Source organism: Schistocerca americana, unplaced genomic scaffold, assembly GCF_021461395.2.
Source record: "Schistocerca americana isolate TAMUIC-IGC-003095 unplaced genomic scaffold, iqSchAmer2.1 HiC_scaffold_73, whole genome shotgun sequence".
Classification (NCBI taxonomy): Eukaryota; Metazoa; Arthropoda; class Insecta; order Orthoptera; family Acrididae; genus Schistocerca; species Schistocerca americana.
The window spans coordinates 818,664-838,066 of record NW_025726489.1 but is presented as its reverse complement, the minus strand read 5'-3'; the positions used below and the strand labels follow the sequence as shown (position 1 = coordinate 838,066).

The window sequence follows — 19,403 nt, the reverse complement described above, 5'->3', positions numbered from 1 at the left end:
ACATTTTGACAGTTGCCATCACTTCCATGTCATACACTCCCTCCCACTCAGCCTTGGCATTTGAAGCAAATATACTTGCTCAGATGCAGACACTTTACAGCAATACATACCATTCTCTTCTCAGTCCTCACTGCACTAAATTACCCCACTAGCCAAGTTCAAAAACAGATTTCCTGCGCCATCACATCCAATCCTGGTACTGCTGATCTCTCCACAACACAACTTTGGAGTACACCACTTGTCAGTCGGTATTATCCTGGTCTTGAATGCATTATCAGCTACTTCGACAAGGCCACGACTTCCTACAATCATACCCTGGAAAGAGATTCACACTATCTGAGATTCGCCCACCACAGCTAGAATAGCTTTTTGTAGCCCTCCCTGTATGTTCCTTGTGCACCCACCTCCCTACCCTACAGCTCCTACCCCTGTGACCATCCTTGCTGTAAGCCTTGCCCTTCGCATCCTACCACCACCACCTTATACTGGCCCTGTGAGTGGCAAAACACACACTTTCAGAATGAGAGCCATCTGTGAAACAGCACATCATGTACCAGCTGCTATGTAAACACTGTTTGGCAGTTTAAATCGACACATCTACCGCCAAGTTATCAGTTAGGACGAACGGGCATAGGCAGAGGGTGTTATGTTGGCAACCCACGATATATCCTGTTGCAGATCATGCTCTACGACATCACAGTTGTGATATTGGTGCCTGCTTTAACATATGTGCCATCTGGATTCTTCATCCCGGCACCTGTTTCTCATATCACCACACATGGAAACTGGCACTACAACATGTCCTCGGTTCTCACAGATCACCTGATCTTAATTTATGTTAATTTCTTTAGTCCCGGAATTTCCTCACACCAATCCTTTCTTCACTGTTTTAGTTTTCTACATATTCATTTTGTGTGTGTATTTTCGCCCCCCCCCCCCCCAAAAAGAAAAGAAAAGAAAAAAATTTCTACGTGTAATGTGCATGAGTTAAGAGTGAAAAGCGGAGCACAATGTTTTACCAGTAATCTCTAACTTGCGTATTACCCTATCTTCCTTTTTCAGCTCTCAGTTTTTCAAATCTTGCCCGGGACAGTCCCAAAAAAAAAAAATCTGTGTCTTCTCATACTATCCAATAGGTCTCCCTCAATCCGGGGTTCTGAGAGACTTTTTAACTCTACCTCTTTTTCTAAACCTCTCCAGTCCTTTTTTTTTCACCCCTCTCCCTTCCCCTTCAACCCTTCTACCAGGAGCCACCAGCTCAAAAGCTCGCAAACGTGAACATTTTTTGTACGCGAGTGTCGTCCTGCTGCTGCTGCTTGGCGACTATATTCATATTTAATGTGAGCTTTCGATCAACATAATATATCTTGCTCAACTCAAAATGCCTGAAAACCTACTAAAATATAGATATTCAGAGGCTACACAGAAATATCTGCAAAAACTTCTCATACTTACACGTTTGTCTCTGTTTTCCTTTACAGCAACTGCCTTTTTTGCCTTTTCTGCCTTTTTAATGCGGTCAGGATCAATTTTTGGAGCAATTCGCCTTCCGCTAGGTGAAGGCAGAGTGTTGGGCTTCTGACTGCTTACCCCAAGCTTTGTGCTTCCGACAGCTTTCTTGCCCTTGGCAGTCTTACCAACTACACCAACTGCTTCCTCTTCTCTCTCTTTTGCTTCAACTTTATCCAGCTAGAATAAAAATGAGTGGTATACTTAGTAAACAAGATCATCATCATAGTGAGACTAAATGCATCCTATATTCTTCTGAAACTGATGATAAATGACTTCCAGTTTAATCGTTTGCTACAGAATGAATTTATTGTGAACTGCTAACTACACCACCTTACTACATAAGCTGCGTGTCTCATTTTTCACTGAGAAATTTGTTTGTTTATAGCTATAAAAAAATTATGCTCCACATAAAACTGAAAGAGTGAAGAAAACCCTAAAACTGGAATGTTTAAAGCACGAGTTGAAACATGCAGGCTCTGAATTACTAATTCAAACTACAACTAAAAAACAATTCTGAGTAAGAAACAATGCTCAAACTTTTAAGTAACTGGCTGCTAAGTAAATATTAAGTTAATCATGTATAACTTACTTATGTACAGAAAAAAATGCACAGAAACATAATTCTTCATGAACTCTTCAACAAATTTTAGAACTGAGCTGTAATAAAATATCGGTTCTGGCCTGTTCTTTGTTCGTGGCACCGTAGGGTATTTCACTTACTCCAATTTTAATAAGATATATTACACTTTATATCAGAAGCAGGAAAACTGCAAGACTTAAAAATTAAACATCCCACAATATTTAGATTTTGCACTTTTTTTACTGATAATTTCTCGGAGTCTGTATCATCCAAGTACATTTACATTCATAACAAATTTAATTTGTATTTTTTACTGATCAGAAAGAAATATCCTGCTCATGCTAGTGTATTAGTAATGAGCACTAACTGTACTGACATCTCTCTGTCTGTCTGTCTCTGTGTGTGTGTGTGTGTGTGTGTGTGTGTGTGTGTGTGTGTTTTACTGACTAAGGCTGTGCCTGAAAGTGGTATGCGAGTGTCTGAATTGTGTGTCTTCATTGTGTTTCTTCATTACGGTAAGTAGCAATCTGTCTTTTCCTACATTGTTGATATTCCTTTTGAGTATGCAGAATGAGGTACTTGACACAAATAATTTTTTAGAAAGTAACTTTACTTGTGTAGATTTCAGAAACCACGTCTCTCTCACTTTTTAAGGTACCTAATAACAATTTGTCAATTTAATATTTTAATTTAACCCTTTCAGAAAAGAAATTTTTCTGTAGGAAGGAAAGTTTTTCTTAACATTGTAATGCTCTTAGGTGATTTTTTTAAAATGATTTTAGGTTTAAGATTCATACAAAAATATGTACCAACTTTCAAAACAACTGTCAACTTCGCTACATTTCATGGACTAAAATAAGTACTTACAAAATAGTCTCCATTGTAATAAATAGCAAAATGATCTTTCAACATTACCACGAAGAAAAAAAAAAAAAATAAATAAAATAAATAAAATATAAAAGCCACAATATTCAATCATACAGTGTGGAATATAGTGAACCAGCCACATCCGTGTATTCTGGCTGTCACGAGCTGCTGCACATTGCTACAGTGACTTGCTGATACTTTCTAAGTGATACTCAACAGTTGGCAGCACTTGCACATGATGCAAAGGTTGAACATCTCCTAATGTTTACCTCAGGTTTGCACCGCAAAAAAATACTGCTGTTGCAGGTACGACGCAGTAGAATTTAATGCGCACAGTTGTAGCCAGAGGGTCTCAAAGGATTAAGAACAGGTGAAGCTAGGAGCCACACAAACTTAACCATTGTGATAACTTTAGTTAATTTTTATTCCAGGGTACAAGAGTTCCATGTTTTATGCACAAATTTTTCTCCAGAAGCACCAGAGGTATCTGCACCGATTGCTACATGGGACTGTCACCTATCAGCTTCATCAAAACAACTTTAGTGCAGATTTCTTCAAAAGACACCAACAGTAGATTATATTACATAATCTTCATAGGACACGACAACCATAAATTTATTAAAAGGTGATACTTCTTCAATTCTGTTATTTAATGTAGTCCTTTTTACTGGCTGTCCTAAACAGTTCAAGTAAGGAAAGATGCTCTGCCAGAAGACTACTGTTGATGTTAATCAATGTGATATTTCATCTTCTAGAATAGAGAAGTAGGGAAAATTAAAAGGAGCCAAGTCATTTTCTGATATCAGTTTTACCTCCTCCGAGAGAACATCCAGGTCCTCCCTCCACAGGTCAGACGGTGACTTGCCCTGAAGAATTTTGTATTCTTGAAGCTTTTCATCGCGCTTTGTCAAAAGTTCATCCTTTCTCTCCTTAGTAAGAGTCCACAATGTCATCCCTAAGAGATAGTCATACAGCTTATCCACATCCTCTGTCACCTCCTCCTGAGAATCATCTGCATTGTTTGCCTCCTCCTGCAACAGTACATAAGATTTCTGCTAGAGAACACGTAACTAAACATTTCAATGTGATTAAGTGGCTACAGCAATCTAACAGGGTTAGACAAGTCCAGAAATGCAAACCATAAAATTTTTAATTGTCTCATTGCAAAAAACCTACATCACCAGAACTAACACATGGCACAAAATCCATGTTAAATGTAATAATAATAATAATAATAATTCCAATCACGTATGAGGCACAGGAAAATGACTGCTGAGATGCCTCTGTTCTTGGTGTAATTAGTCCAATCTTATCTTCATGGTCATGCAGGAGTGAAGAATACAATTGATCGCCATTTTTTGAAACTTTAAGTAAGATTTTGCAGGGTAATTGGCAATTATTTTAAAGTCTGCCAATTTAGATTTATCAAAATTTCCCTAACATTCCCTTGTTAGTCAAATTTGGTACCACTCTTACAATCTCCTCTGTATACATTCAGTATTGACCCCCCCACCACACACAATCTTCCATAATATTCTAGGATGATATGCACAAGCATTCATCTAGTAGACTGACTTCAGTTTCCCAGTATCCTGCCAGTGACACAAAGGTGGTCATTTGCCTTACCTACACAACTGAACCTATGTGATCACACATTTTAAACAGAAAGACTAAATATGGTGCACCTATTTACTTGTAAAGATAAAGCCCATTTTCTGATGCTGACACCATGAACGAATAATACAAATATTAAATTTATACGCGAAGTTCCACACACAGGTAGCAAATGTGCAACATACAAAACTTTTATTACAGAATACATCAGACCTCACAAAGCAACTACAGTTTGAACCACAGACAGTGTAATATTTCAGTTTAGCACACTTTTCTGATACAGGTAGGAAACTAAGCTACCTGGTGGTGCACTCAAACTGATAGTGTCTACTGTTAAATATTAATTCCATTCTATTTGGATTTATAAATCTATCATCCCCTTCATGAGAATGCCACAGTGAATTCAATTTGTACGGAAGAAATTTCCAAACACATCACATAAAATGCATATTATATTATTTAGCTTCAAATGCATATATGCTAGTCTCCGTGCATTATTGTGATGGAAATAGTAATAACTTGTACTATTAGAAGTGAAATTTCAGTCCATAGCCAATAGTAAGACAGATCGTTTATTGGTACTAGACAAAAATGTAAAACAGAAGTCAGAAAACAAAGCAATGGTAAGTGCTCAACCAAGTAATCCATAAAAAATGGTTCATAATTTTATGCTGTTCCTTCAGAATGTTCAGAGTCTGTGCAATAAATTAATAGAATTGAAAATAATGCTTTCAAATCAATTAAATAACACTTCTGTGTTATGTGTTATTGAGTGTTGGTGAAGAAAGTATATATTACAAACAGTAAAACTGCAAATTAGCAGCCTACACGTGTAGAAAGCAACTTCAATGTGGTGAAAACTGAATCTTTGTCAGAAAAGGAATAGCTTCCAAAAATACAGAACTAAAGACACTAAATAGGGAAAATGATTTTTAAATACCATCCACAGAATTACCTCACAAAACAACAATAGTATGCCTTTACAGATATCCTGATTGAGAGAAACTTTCAACATATGGAAAAAACATTAATTCTAATTGTAAAAAAAAAACACTTCATATGCAGTGACTTCAATATAGTCTTTTGCAAACCCCATAAAATAAGAACAGAATTATTAAATCTCTTAGTTTCTTATAACTTAAAAATCACAATACATTCCCCAACACAAGAAACTTGCTCAATAAAATGCACAATAGACCTAATAATAATTAACTATAATCAACAACATTACAAAGCAGAAATAATAAAAACTGGACTTGGCGACCACTATGGACAAATCGTAAGTTTCAATATTAAGTGTAGTAAGGCCAACAAACTGGAAAGTACATATGAGACCAGAGCTTACAATGATCAGAATATTGCAATATTTATGTATCATTTAAAGAAACATTAATGGGAGCATATTTATAGAGCTGGAAATATATCTGACAAATTTAATATCTTTATCGACACAAATATTTTGGATGTAGGATTTCCACTTTAAATTAGGAAGTCAAAACTAACTCACACAAACAAATGGATCATTACAGGTATCAGAAAATCATGTGCAGAAGAACCATTCCTCTACCAAGTTACGAAAACCTGTGACATCACAATTTGATAGGTATTTTAAAAAATATAAAATAATTCTGAGGGAACTAATAAGTTACACAATGGAAAATGACAGATACATAAAAAATTCACCCAATAAAATGAAATTGGTTTTGAGTATTGTAAAGAAACAGGATGTAACAAAACAAAAACTAATAATACACAGTTGAATGAAAATTCACACACTATTTGCAAACCAAGAAAGGTAGGAAATACACGTAACAGTTATTTTGTTAATGAAAATTTCTCAGGAATAGGTAACATACCAGACTTTGGTGTAAAAAATGTGTAGACTTAATTTCTGAACCACTGACATATCTTGTAAACCTGTCCCCCTCAACTGGCAGCTTTCCAACATGTTCACAAATAGCTAAGGTTAAACCACTACACAAAATGGAAGCCAGGAAGAGGTGTCAAACTATAGACCAGTTTCCCTACTGTGTTTTCTAAAATTCTATGTTGTTGTTGTTGTTGTCGTCTTCAGTCCTGAGACTGGTTTGATGCAGCTCTCCATGCTACTCTATCCTGTGCAAGCTTCATCATCTCCCAGTACTTACTGCAACCTACATCCTTCTGAATCTGCTTAGTGTATTCATCTCTTGGTCTCCCTCTACGATTTTTAACCCTCCACGCTGCCCTCCAATGCTAAATTTGTGATCCTTGATGCCTCAGAACATGTCCTACCAACCGGTCCCTCCTTCTTGTCAAGTTGTGCCACAAACTCCTCTTCTCCCCAATTCTATTCAATACCTCCTCATTAGTTATGTGATCTACCCATCTAACCTTCAGCATTCTTCTGTAGCACCACATTTCGAAAGATTCTATTCTCTTCTTGTCTAAACTATTTATCGTCCATGTTTTACTTCCATACATGGCTACACTCCATACAAATACCGTCAGAAACGACTTCCTGACACTTAAATCTATACTCGATGTTAACAAATTCCTCTTCAGAAACGCTTTCGTTGCAATTGCCAGTCTACATTTTATATCCACTGTAATTCGACCGTCAGTTATTTCGCTCCCCAAATAGCAAAACTCTTTTACTACTTTAAGTGTCTCATTTCCTAATCTAATTCCCTCAGCATCACCCGACTTAACTCGACTACATTCCATTATCCTTGTTTTGCTTTTGTTGATGTTTATCTTATACCCTCCTTTCATGACACTGTCCATTCCGTTCAACTGCTCTTCCAAGTCCTTTGCTGTCTCTGACAGAATTACAATGTCATCGGCGAACATCAACTTTTTTTATTTCTTCTCCGTGGACTTTAATACCTACTCCGAACTTTTCTTTTGTTTCCTTTACTGCTTGCTCAATATACAGATTGAATAACATCGGGGAGAGGCTACAACCCTGTCTCACTCCCTTCCCAACCACTGCTTCTCTTTCATGCCCCTCGACTCTTATAACTGCCATCTGGTTTCTGTACAAATTGTAAATAGCCTTTCGCTTCCTGTATTTTATACCTGCCACGTTCAGTATTTGAAAGAGAGTATTTTAGCCAACAGTGGCAAAAGCTTTCTCTAAGTATACAAATGCTAGAAATGTCGGTTTGCCTTTCCTTAATCTATTTTCTAAGATAAGTCAGAGTCAGTATTGCCTCATGTGTTCCAACATTTCTGTGGAATCCAAACTGATCTTCCCTGAGGTCGGTTTCTACTAGTTTTTCCATTCGTCTGTAAAGAATTCGCGTTAGTATTTTGCAGCTGTGACTTATTAAACTGATAGTTCGGTAATTTTCACATCTGTCAACACCTGCTTTCTTTGGGATTGGAATTATTATATTCTTCTTGAAGTCTGAGGGTATTTCGCCTGTCTCATACATCTTGCTCACCAGATGGTAGAGTTTTGTCATGACTGGCTCTCCCAAGGCCATCAGTAGTTCTAATGGAATGTTGTCTACTCCCGGGGCCTTGTTTCGACTCAGGTCTTTCAGTGCTCTGTCAAACTCTTCACGCAGTATCGTATCTCCCATTTCATCTTCATCTACATTCTCTTCCATTTCTATAATATTGTCCTCAAGAACATCGCCCTTGTATAGACCCTCTATATACTCCTTTCACCTTTCTGCTTTCCCTTCTTTGCTTAGAACTGGGTTCCCATCTGAGCTCTTGATACTCATACAAGTGGTTCGCTGTTCTCCAAAGGTCTCTTTAATTTTCCTGTAGGCAGTATCTATCTTACCCCTAGTGAGATAAGCCTCTACATCCTTACATTTGTCCTCTAGCCATCCCTGCTTAGCCATTTTGCCCTTCCTGTCGATCTCATTTTTGAGACGTTTGTATTCCTTTCTGCCTGCTTCATTTACTGCATGTTTATATTTTCTCCTTTCATCCATTAAATTCAATATTTCTTCTGTTACCCAAGGATTTCTACTAGCCCTCTTCTTTTTACCTACTTGATCCTCTGTTGCCTTCACTATTTCATCTCTCAGAGCTACCCATTCTTCTTCTACCATATTTCTTTCCCCCATTCCTGTCAATTGTTCGCTTATGCTCTCCCTGAAACCTCTGGTTCTTTCAGTTTATCCAGGTCCCATCTCCTTAAACTCCCATCTTTTCGCAGTTTCTTCAGTTTTAATCTACAGTTCATAACCAATAGATTGTGGTCAGAGTCCACATCTGCCCCTGGAAATGTCTTACAATTTAAAACCTGGTTCCTAAATCTGTCTTACCATTATATAATCTATCTGATACCTTCTAGTATCTCCAGGCTTCTTCCATGTATACAACCTCCTTTTATGATTCTTGAACCAAGTGTTAGCTATGATTAAGTTATGCTCTGTGCAAAATTCTACCAGGTGGCTTCCTCTTTCATTTCTTACCCCCAGTCCATATTCACCTACTATGTTTCCCATTCTCCCTTTTCCTACTCTCGAATTCCAGTCACCCATAACTTAAATTTTCGTCTCCCTTCACTACCTGAATAATTTCTTTTATCTCATCATACATTTCGTCAATTTCTTCATCATCTGCAGAGTTAGTTGGCATATAAACTTGTACTACTGTAGTAGGCGTGGGCTTCGTGTCTATCTTGGCCACAACAATGCGTTCACTATGCTGTTGGTAGTAGCTTACCCGCACTCCTATTTTTTATTCATTATTAAACCTACTCCTGCATTACCCCTATTTGATTTTGTACTTATAACCCTGTATTCACCTGACCGGAAGTCTTGTTCCTCCCGCCACCGAACTTCACTAATTCCCACTATATCTAACTTCAACCTATCCATTTCCCTTTTTAAATTATCTAACCTACCTGCCCAATTAAGGGATCTGACATTCCACACTCCGATCCGTAGAATGCCAGTTTCCTTTCTCCTGATAATGATGTCCTCTTGAGTAGTCCCCGCCCGGAGATCCGAATGGGGGACTATTTTACCTCCGGAATATTTTACCCAAGAGGACACCATCATCATTTAACCATACAGTAAAGCTGCATGCCCTCGGGAAAAATTACGGCTGTAGTTTCCCCTTGCTTTCAGCCGTTCACAGTACCAGCACAGCAAGGCCGTTTTGGTTAGTGTTGCAAGGCCAGATCAGTCAATCATCCAGACTGTTGCCCCTGCAACTACTGACAAGGCTGCTGCCCCTCTTCAGGAACCACATGTTTGTCTGGCCTCTCAACAGATATCCCTCTGTTGTGGTTGCACGTACGCTACGGCGATCTGTATCACTGAGGCACGCAAGCCCCCCCACCAACTGCAAGGTCCGTGGTTCATGGGGGTAGGAAAACTAATTCTATAGAAACTCTTATAAACGACTGTCAAATTTCATAAATAAATATAATGTGTTAACAGCATCTCAACATGGTTTTGGGAGAAATCACTACTGAAACAGCAATATTTTCTTTTCTGTATGAAACTCTACAGGTCCTAGATAGGCAGGAACATACCTCAAACCTATTCCTAGACTTGTCAGACGTGTGATACCATTGATCACGATGAATTAGTAGGAAAGATTCAGAACTGGGATATTAGGGGAGCAACCCATAACTGCATTAAATCATACCGCCATGGAAACAGATCAGAGATAAAATGAAGTAAACAGGACAGTCAAAACTAATCAGTCAGATTTATTAGTGGTCAAACGGAGTTCCCCAAGGTTCCATATGGGTCGAATTCTCTTCTTACTATATGTAAACGACTTACATACTGTATAAACAGTAAGTTATACTAATTTGCAGATGACACCAGCATCTGAAGTACAGGATGTAGCAAAGGAAACTTTGAAAATGACATTAAGACCATCATAGAGAAGATAGTACAGTACATTGATGCAAACAGTGATTAAATCTGGAAAAACTGTTGCAATGGATATTTTCCCCACTCAGAATATGACACCAGCACATCCACCTGTAGAAATAAGGGGACAAAAAATTGAAAAACAGGGAGTACAAAATTTCTCAGTATATGGATTCAACAAAACATGGAATGAGATACACATGTGGACTATGTGAACAAAAAACTGAGCAAAACGTATTGTAATGAGAGTATTAAGAAACTGCACGTCACATGATAATCTCAGGATCATATATTTTGCCTGTGTTCATTCAGTATTTAAATATGCTGTAGTGTTTTGGGGAAATTGTGGAACTCATCAGAAATCATTTAGAGTACAGAAATAGATTAGAATAATTGAAGGGTTAGATCAAAGATCAACATGGAAGCCACTATTTAGAAAAAATGAAATAATACCGCTACCATGTATATACACTTGAAAATGCAATTATAATAAAAGAAAAACTAAACAGCAGAAGTCCAAGCATCACCCATAATGAATCTGTACATAGCTACCACACGAGACAGATGAATGATGCACATGTACATCAGACAAACAGTGATATGACAGAAAGACATGCTCCACCCTGGCATCAAATTGTACAATGCACTACTCAAATCCACAAAAATAATGGAATTAAACAAGCTCAAATCAACTGAAGGATTACTTGGGCAAACACAGCTTCTATATAGTAAAGGAATAAATAGAAAAACAAAACTGCCTCACTGATTAAAACTTTTATAAAATGTGTAGATTAAGAAAATATTGTATTATTTTATCTTTTGTTAACATTCTGCCTTGGGGGAATGTGTATTTTAATAAATGAATGGTCCAAAATCTTTTGTACAATGTACAATCCTAGATTCACAGGACCGATAAATAAAGTGTATACAAATGAAATGCTCACCAATGATATGGCAACCACAAGTCATTATAAGGAAGTTAAGACTTATCCCCTCTCATGTTCACCCAATATGATCTTTTTATCACAGGCAGTATATTGCACTCCCGTAACACACATGCTTATGAGTAAGGCACTTCTCTAAGAAATATTAACCAAACTTTCATGGGAGAGTTACAATTCAAGCTAGTGGTCTATAACTGCTCAAAATCTTTACACAGACTTGTCTTCAGACCTTTTTTTAATTTGAAGATCTCTGTTACACCGGCGTGTCTTCATGCAGCGTGTCAATTTTTCTGTTTTGTAACTAAGTACCTATTGCTGAAATAACCACACCTATGTCCAACCATTTCTAGCTGAGTGCAGATCAAAAACAAATTCTTATTTTACAAATACTAAAATGTTGAAACAGAACTGTTTCTATTAATATAGATGCACACACATACAAAATACTGTCTGATAATGTCAATGAAATGTTCTAAAATATGGGTCAGTTTACATGGAGACAAGAACTAAAAATTTACAGTACAGGAACATATTTACATCTCACTCCTACTATTTTAAATTTTAGTACTGACAGAGACTGCAAACTTTGTGCCTGATAGAGGGTTCATGAAACCATTTAAGACTATTTCTCGACTATTCAACACCTTGGTCTTTCTTTACACACTCCAATTTACTTTGTTACGATAGTCATTCTAGCTATTTAGTTAGGAGTCAATAAAATATTTTCTTATTCAGAGGAGAAAGTTGGTGACTGAAATTTTTTGAAAGATCTAGCCACAGTGAAAAATATCTTAGTTATTACGACTGCCATTCCAACTCGCGCCAATGTACGTAATATCCACTCCTCTATTTTGTGGTAACATGGAAAAGGTGCTCTTCTTTGAACTTTATCGATGTTGCCCTTCAACCCCATAGCACACAGCAATACTCCAGCAGAAGACAGACAATCACAGTGAGCAAAGTCTCTCTAGTAGACCTATTTCATCTTCTAAGTTATTTGCCAAGACAACAGTCTCTTGGTTCATCTTCACAACAGCATTTTCTATGTGATGGCTCCCATGTAAGTTGTTTCAAACTGTAATCCCTAGACAATTAACTGAATCTACACCAAAAATTTTTTTTATTAGTTTTGGTATTCACATAGAGGACCTCACTTTTTACTGTTCAAACTCAAGGGTGATTATTACCACCATGCAAATTTTGTGTCTAAATCATTTTGTAATTCTTGTCGACTGACCTTGCTAGGTGGTAAATGACAATCCTCCACAAACAATGTTAGAGCACTGCTGACTAAAGCCTGAGCATTTCATATCACAACTTATGCTCAGATTGCTGTTCTTAATGCATACAAACGATGTGTAAGATAGAGGAATCGTAACACCTCCCTGTGGAACACCAAATATCACTTTATTTCACCCCACGACTTCCCATCAATGACTACAAACTGACCTGGCTGAAAGGAAATCACAAATTTTATCACTCAGCCAAGACAATACACACAGGCACAGTTTGTTGCAAGGAACTGCGTCAAAAACCTTTCGTGAATCTAGAAATATGGAAACTCCTCAATTACACATTATTTCTGGTGTACAAAGAGCAGTCATTTTTCTGAATCCATGCTGGCTGTGTGTCAACAAAAATCATCATATTTGAGGTATTTAAATACATTAGAAAACAGCATTTTTCCAAAGTATTACAGCAAGTCAGAGCAGTGGTAGGGGCCTGTAATTCAAAAGGTTGCATTTTATTTCCATTCTTGTATATTTGTGTGACGCATGTAACATCCCACTCTTTAGGTGTGCTGCTTCTGCTAAGCAAGTAGTTGCACGCGACTGCCAAAAATTGATTCATTAGCATACTCTGAAAGCAACTTAACTTGGATACAACCTAGGCTTTTCTTTTCTTTGAGTGACAACTTGCTTTGTTACACCAAGGGTATCTACTTTTTAAGTTTCTCATGTTGGCAACTGTTCTCAGTTTGAATTCTGGAACATTTATTTCATCTTCCTTGGTGAAGGAGTTTCAAAAAACTGTGCTTAGTAACTCCGCTTTAGTGCTACTCTTGTCAGTTACGTTACTACTGATATCATAAAGTGAAGGTATTGATTGTGCCCTACTGCTGTTATACTTAACATATGTCCATAATCACTCTGGATTTTCTGCCAGATTTTGAGACACTTACTTTGTGGAAACTATTAAATTATTAAAAGCATCATGTATTGCAGTTCATATTATTTCAATTTCCGTGAAACATCGCCAGTCTTTGACCTTTTATGCTCTTAAATCTGGAATGCTTTTTTCCCCATTATTTCTGCAACATTGTCTGACCTGTTTTGTGTTCCATGGCAGTATCTGTTGTGTTCCATCTCTCATTAATTTACTTGGAATTCTTGCTAAGAGGTCTATTATGTTATCGCAACAATTTACACTTCGTATGGGCCCCTGAATGAACTGCTCAAAATAATTATCAGAGGATTCTGTGCAGACGAGTCCAATACAAGGATGTTATCGCCATGCAACCATTCTGCATTATGAACAGATGATCGATCACGTTGAAAGGTGCAATTGCCATCTCCAAATTGCTCTTCAAAAGTGGGAAGCAAGAAGGCGTTAACATCAATGTAAGCCAGTGCTGTGGTAGTGCCACGCAAAACGAGGGGTGCAAGCCCCCTCCATGGAAAATACGACTACACCATAACACCACACCAATCAAATTTTACTATTGGCACTACACATGTTGGCAGCTGACGTTCACTGGGAGTTTGCCATACCCACACCTTGCCATTGGATCGCCACATTACGTACTGTGATTCATCACTCCCCACAATGTTCATCCACTGTTCAATCGTCCAATGTTTACACTTTTTACACCAAGCGAGGCATCATTTGGCATATACCAGTATGATTTGTGGCTTATGAGCAGCCACTTGACCACAAAATCCAAGTTTTCACATCTCCCACCTAACTGTCTTAGTACTTGCAGTGGATACCAATGCAGTTTGGAATTCCTGTGTGATGGTCTGGATAGATATCTGCCTATTACACATTACAATCCTCCAACTGTCAGCGGTCTCCGTCCGTCAACAGACGAGGTCAGCCTGTACGCTATTGTGCTGAACATGTCCCTTCACATTTCCACTTCACTTTCACATCAGAAACAGCAGACCTCGGGATGTTTAGTTGTGTGGAAATCTCACGTACAGACGAATGACACGTGACACCCAATCACCTGACCACGTTCGAAGTCCGTGAGTTCCATGGAGTGTCCCATTCTGCTCTCTCGTGATGTCTAATGACTACTGAGGTCACCGATATGGAGTACCTGGCAGTAGGTGGCAGCACAAAGCAAATAATATGAAAAACATATTTTTTTTTTTTTTTTTTTTTTTTTTTTTTTTTTTTTTTTTTTTTTTTTTTTTTTGGGGGGGGGGGGGGGGGGCGTCTGGATATTGTTGATCACGTAGTGTAGGTTCAGTCGTGGATAAATCAAGTGGTAGACTTCGGTTTAGTGGTGTAATACAGTGCAGTCTACCAAGAAGATTGGTTAAAAATCACTCATACAATCGGTTCTGGAATATTGCTCGAGTGTGTGGGACCCATACCAGATAGGACTAACGGGGGAAATCTCAAAGCATACAGGGTAGGAGAGCACAAATGATCACAGGTTTGTTTAATCTGTATGAGATACTGAAGGAATTGAACTGAAGGCTCTGAGACAGACCTGAACTATATGCCGAAAGTATTAAAAAAGTGTGAAAACCAGCTTTACATGATTACCCTAGAAATATACTACAATCCCCTACACATCAGTCACATAGTGATCGTGAGGATAAAATTAGAATAATTACTGCACGCAGAGAGGCATTCAAGCAGTGATTACTCCCACACTCCATATGCGAATGGCACAGGAAGAAACCCTAATAACTGGTACAATGGGACTTACCCTCCACCTTGCACCTCATGGTGGTTTTGCAGGATGTAGATGTAGATGAGCAGCACGCAAACATTAATATCAATTCTGATTTTATATTTCTCAACATTGCAACATTAATATAATAAAATGGTACATTTATAAAATTTATGCATCCTTAAAACCAGATCATCCACTTTATTGGCCCAAAAGACACGATGATTCTCAGGTAGCAGAACTATGCTGTACTTCCACACTGTTTGTTCAACTGGCCAAAATATCAATTTCCAGAAAATGAACTGCAGAAAGTGGATCAAAAATTTTGTAAAATGTGAACTACAATATTGAGAATCATAGGCAAGGCACTTAGCAAATGGCTCTGTACACAGACAGGCACCACCACAAGGCTCTGGAACCTAAATTAAGAAACCAATTGTCACCATAGATCAATACAATATAGTGATACATTATTCATCAGTTTAAAAATAAAGACCACACGCAACAAAAAAAACAGGCGACAGGTTGCTGCAACGAGCCTGTGACTGTAGTACATTCCCTCAAATTTGAATGTCATTTTCAGGTGTTAGTGCACACTGGAAATTCAATTTAATTTTCTGACTGCTCTTTCCAACTGATCAGTTTGAAGTCAATTACAGTAAAAAGGTTTTCTAAAAGCAAATTTAATGCGATCTACTTTTGTCAGTTTTTACACAAATAATAAGGGTTTGACTGATTTTGTAGAAATTAAATTTGACGATTTATTGAAGAGAGAGAGCTTCACAAATTTAGTAAGTCTTAACACAATGGTCGACCTTTGGTCCTTAAGCAAGATGTTATTCAAGTTTCCAATGACCGAATAGTCTGATGTTGCAGTGAGGGGATTTTATGCCAAATTCTTTCCAACTGGTGCGTTAGATTGTCAGAATCCTGAGCTGGTCAGAGGGCCATACCCATACGGCTCCAAACATTCTCAACTGGGAACAGATCCGGCAACCTTCATCGCCAAGGCAGGGTTTAGCAAAGCACCGAGACTAGTAGTAGAAACTCTCCCCGGGTACACGCGGGCATTATCTTGCTGAAATTTAAGCCTAGGACAGCTTGCCACGAAGAACAACAAAATGAGGCACAGAATATTGCCAGCGTACCGCTGTGCTGTACACAGTGCCGCAGATGTCAACCGAGGCAGTCCTGCTATGACATGAAATGGTGCTCAGTACCACCACGCCAGGTTGCCAGGCCTTATGGCAGGAGACAGCCAGGTTGGTGCGCCACTGCTGTCCGGAGTGTCTCCAGGCACGTCTTTCGGAGGAGGGAGTGGGCTTCAAACACACTCTGAATGAGACTGGTTTTGAAGCTTTAAGAGTAAATTGTACTTGTAAAGGATGTGTCACATATACCCTATTTTCACCCTTCTACATAAAATTGTTACTTTTATGATGAATTTGTAGATTATTGGAAAATAGTGGGTGAGAGAAATTCTGTAGTCCACATCCTTGTGCTACCAACCGACTGCATATTAATTTTCACGTTCAGCATACATTTACTCTAAGGGATATCATGCATTTACTTTAAGGGATATCAGAATCTGAAGCTCTTATTTTTTGTGCCGCGATTTTTGCACCTAACGACTATTTGAATCACCTAGCATTGTTAGCGAGTATTGGATAATCGAATACATCTTTTTTAGTATCTAAACCGTAACTTTTGCAATATTCCCAGCTTGGAAAGTCTTACACAACAGTTATTTGCAAACTCAGGTCAAAAATAGCACATTCATTTTTTTTTTTACAAAATATTCAACTTCGCATGTTGTTTAATCAGTATTGAGAACTCTTACATAAATGAAACTTTCTATTTTGAGAACCTTGTGTTAGGTCACTACACACAAAGCTTCAAATTCGTCATACTGACTTCGAAATTTTTTCAGGCAATTTTGTCTAAAATATTCTGGGTGAATATGGTGCATCAAATTCTTTTCATTACTATTCTTAAGACAATGCATAGATAATAACAAGATGGCCACGTACCATTTCCTTCAACAAATTATTGTCCAAGGTAACAGCTCCAAATCGTCATAAATCCACACTCGCTTTGCGCAAACTCATACCCGGAGCAAACACGAGTAACTTTGACAAATGTTAAACTTCACCCGTGTTCATTGGTGTCACGTGCAAATGTTCACATACAATTTCATCGAAATTCATTACAATCGAGCAGGAAGGTGAAGGTGAGTTGATAGGGAATAACTTGTCATTTAGTAGGCTTGACATTAGAGTCACTTGGGCCTACATAATAAGCCACACACTGACCAATACTGAGATTCATACTGTTTCTGTATATCGTCGATGAAGAAACAATACCGTGTAACTGACAAACAGCCGATTTTATGTTTTCCAGTTAGATGATGTAGTTGACCGTACGCGCATCTGCTCTTAATGCCATGAGGCCAAATTTTTAATTATTTACCACAAAAAAATTATCTACAACAATACCGCGTATGTAACAGCAAATAGATGTCAATACCGCGGAACTGTAGAGAATTAAATATCGCGTATCTACCATCTATGGATACTGTGAACAATACCGCGTAAATACAAAAGCACACGCAGCCACAGCACATTGTTACTGCCTTATTAAATATTTAACAGTGCTCGAAAGTGGTTCCATGCTTGTAGCTTCATTCATGATAATGGACAACGATATAGATGATCTTTTTACTGAAGAAGAAATTGTTTCTCAGTTGAAATCAGCTTACGAAAGTGGAGAATTGTTCCTGAGAGGGACTGATAGTGGTAAGAAAATTGTTTTATTATTCACCTTTGAATGTTAGTAGCACCGCAAATGTCTTATTGTGATAAGAAACACAACGCCCCCACTTCACTCATCGTGTGCTTTATTCATTTCTGCCAAAGATTTCTAGACTGTCAACTTTCTTGTACAATCTCCCGTAAATGCAGAACAAACAACAGGCGAGAAAAGTTTTAATGCTGAACTTATGTTTACCGAAGAAAAATTAATTTTGTGTGGAACGGTTACTGTTCCTGCAACATCTAATGATGCAGGTAAATTTTCTTGGGATTATTGTTAATAGTATTACTGATGCTGCTGTTCTCATAAATACACACATTTGAGCTTCATCTTTGTCTGCTTAAATTAATTTATAAATATTTTTCCACTTAGAAACTTAAGTGGCTGTATCCAACAATGCTCAAAATGAAACCACAGTCACAGTTTCCACTAGAGACGACAGTACTTCACACTCATTGCTATGCGATGGTGCTCACTGCCAAACACAATGGATAAATTATCGGAAGATCATGGGAGCAATAATAATGCTGACAGTGAAGGCCAAGAATTTTATGGTGACAAGCAGTGACAGGAAAAGGAAATCTAAACGACATCCTGAAGATTGGAAGAAAAATGTCAATAAAATTCTGAGAATGCATGGACAGGTGTATATTGGGTACAAAAGAAGTTGAATTGGTAAAAATCACTCTTGATACTCCAAGAGAGGCACGAAAATTAGGTCCAACTTGTACTTCGAATATGTGCCAGAAATCCGTTCAAAGGAAGTGTCATCAGTTTTCTGCTGTTGATAGGCAGACAGTATTTAACACATTATGGGAAACAATGTCATGGGGTCAGAGGAAGGTTTACGTTATCAACCTTGTGGACGTAATTCCAACCAAATGTCCAGGAAAGAACACTGGCAAATCCAGGAGAAAAGGAACACTCATTTATCATTTCAAAAATGAGCTGGGGAAACAAAGTATGCAAAAACATGTTTCTCAATACTCTTGAGATTAAAGAATGGACTGTCCGATATTGGATGGGTAATTCCACTCATGGATTGAGTCCTGATACAAAACGTCTCAAACAGATGAAGAAGAAAGATGAGAGTACCTTCATGAAAGAATTCCTTGACTTTCTTCCGAAACTTCCATTGCATTACTGCGGGAAATCCTCCTCGAAGTTGTACCTTGAGGCTATTCTACAATCCAAACAACAACTGTATGTACGCTATGTGGAAAAAATGTCACGCGGAGAAGGTTTCACCATTAAGTCTGGCTACTTTTAATTTTATTTTAGAAGATGGTAATATTAGCTTATTTTCCCCCAAGAAAGACCAGTGTGACTTG

At 37.9% G+C, this 19,403-nt stretch overlaps 1 protein-coding gene across 1 annotated transcript in view; it reads right to left on the bottom strand.

Annotated features, from left to right (window-relative positions):
• LOC124589806 (DNA topoisomerase 2-like) overlaps positions 1-19,403 on the bottom strand; it is a 147,484-nt gene that overhangs the window by 46,361 nt on the left and 81,720 nt on the right. Inside the window, exons 19-20 of the mRNA XM_047131593.1 lie at positions 3,772-3,990; positions 1,456-1,689 (exon numbers count right to left, since the gene is read on the bottom strand). Coding sequence (XP_046987549.1) covers positions 1,456-1,689; positions 3,772-3,990 — 453 coding nt within the window. The remainder of the gene's footprint in view (positions 1-1,455; positions 1,690-3,771; positions 3,991-19,403) is intronic.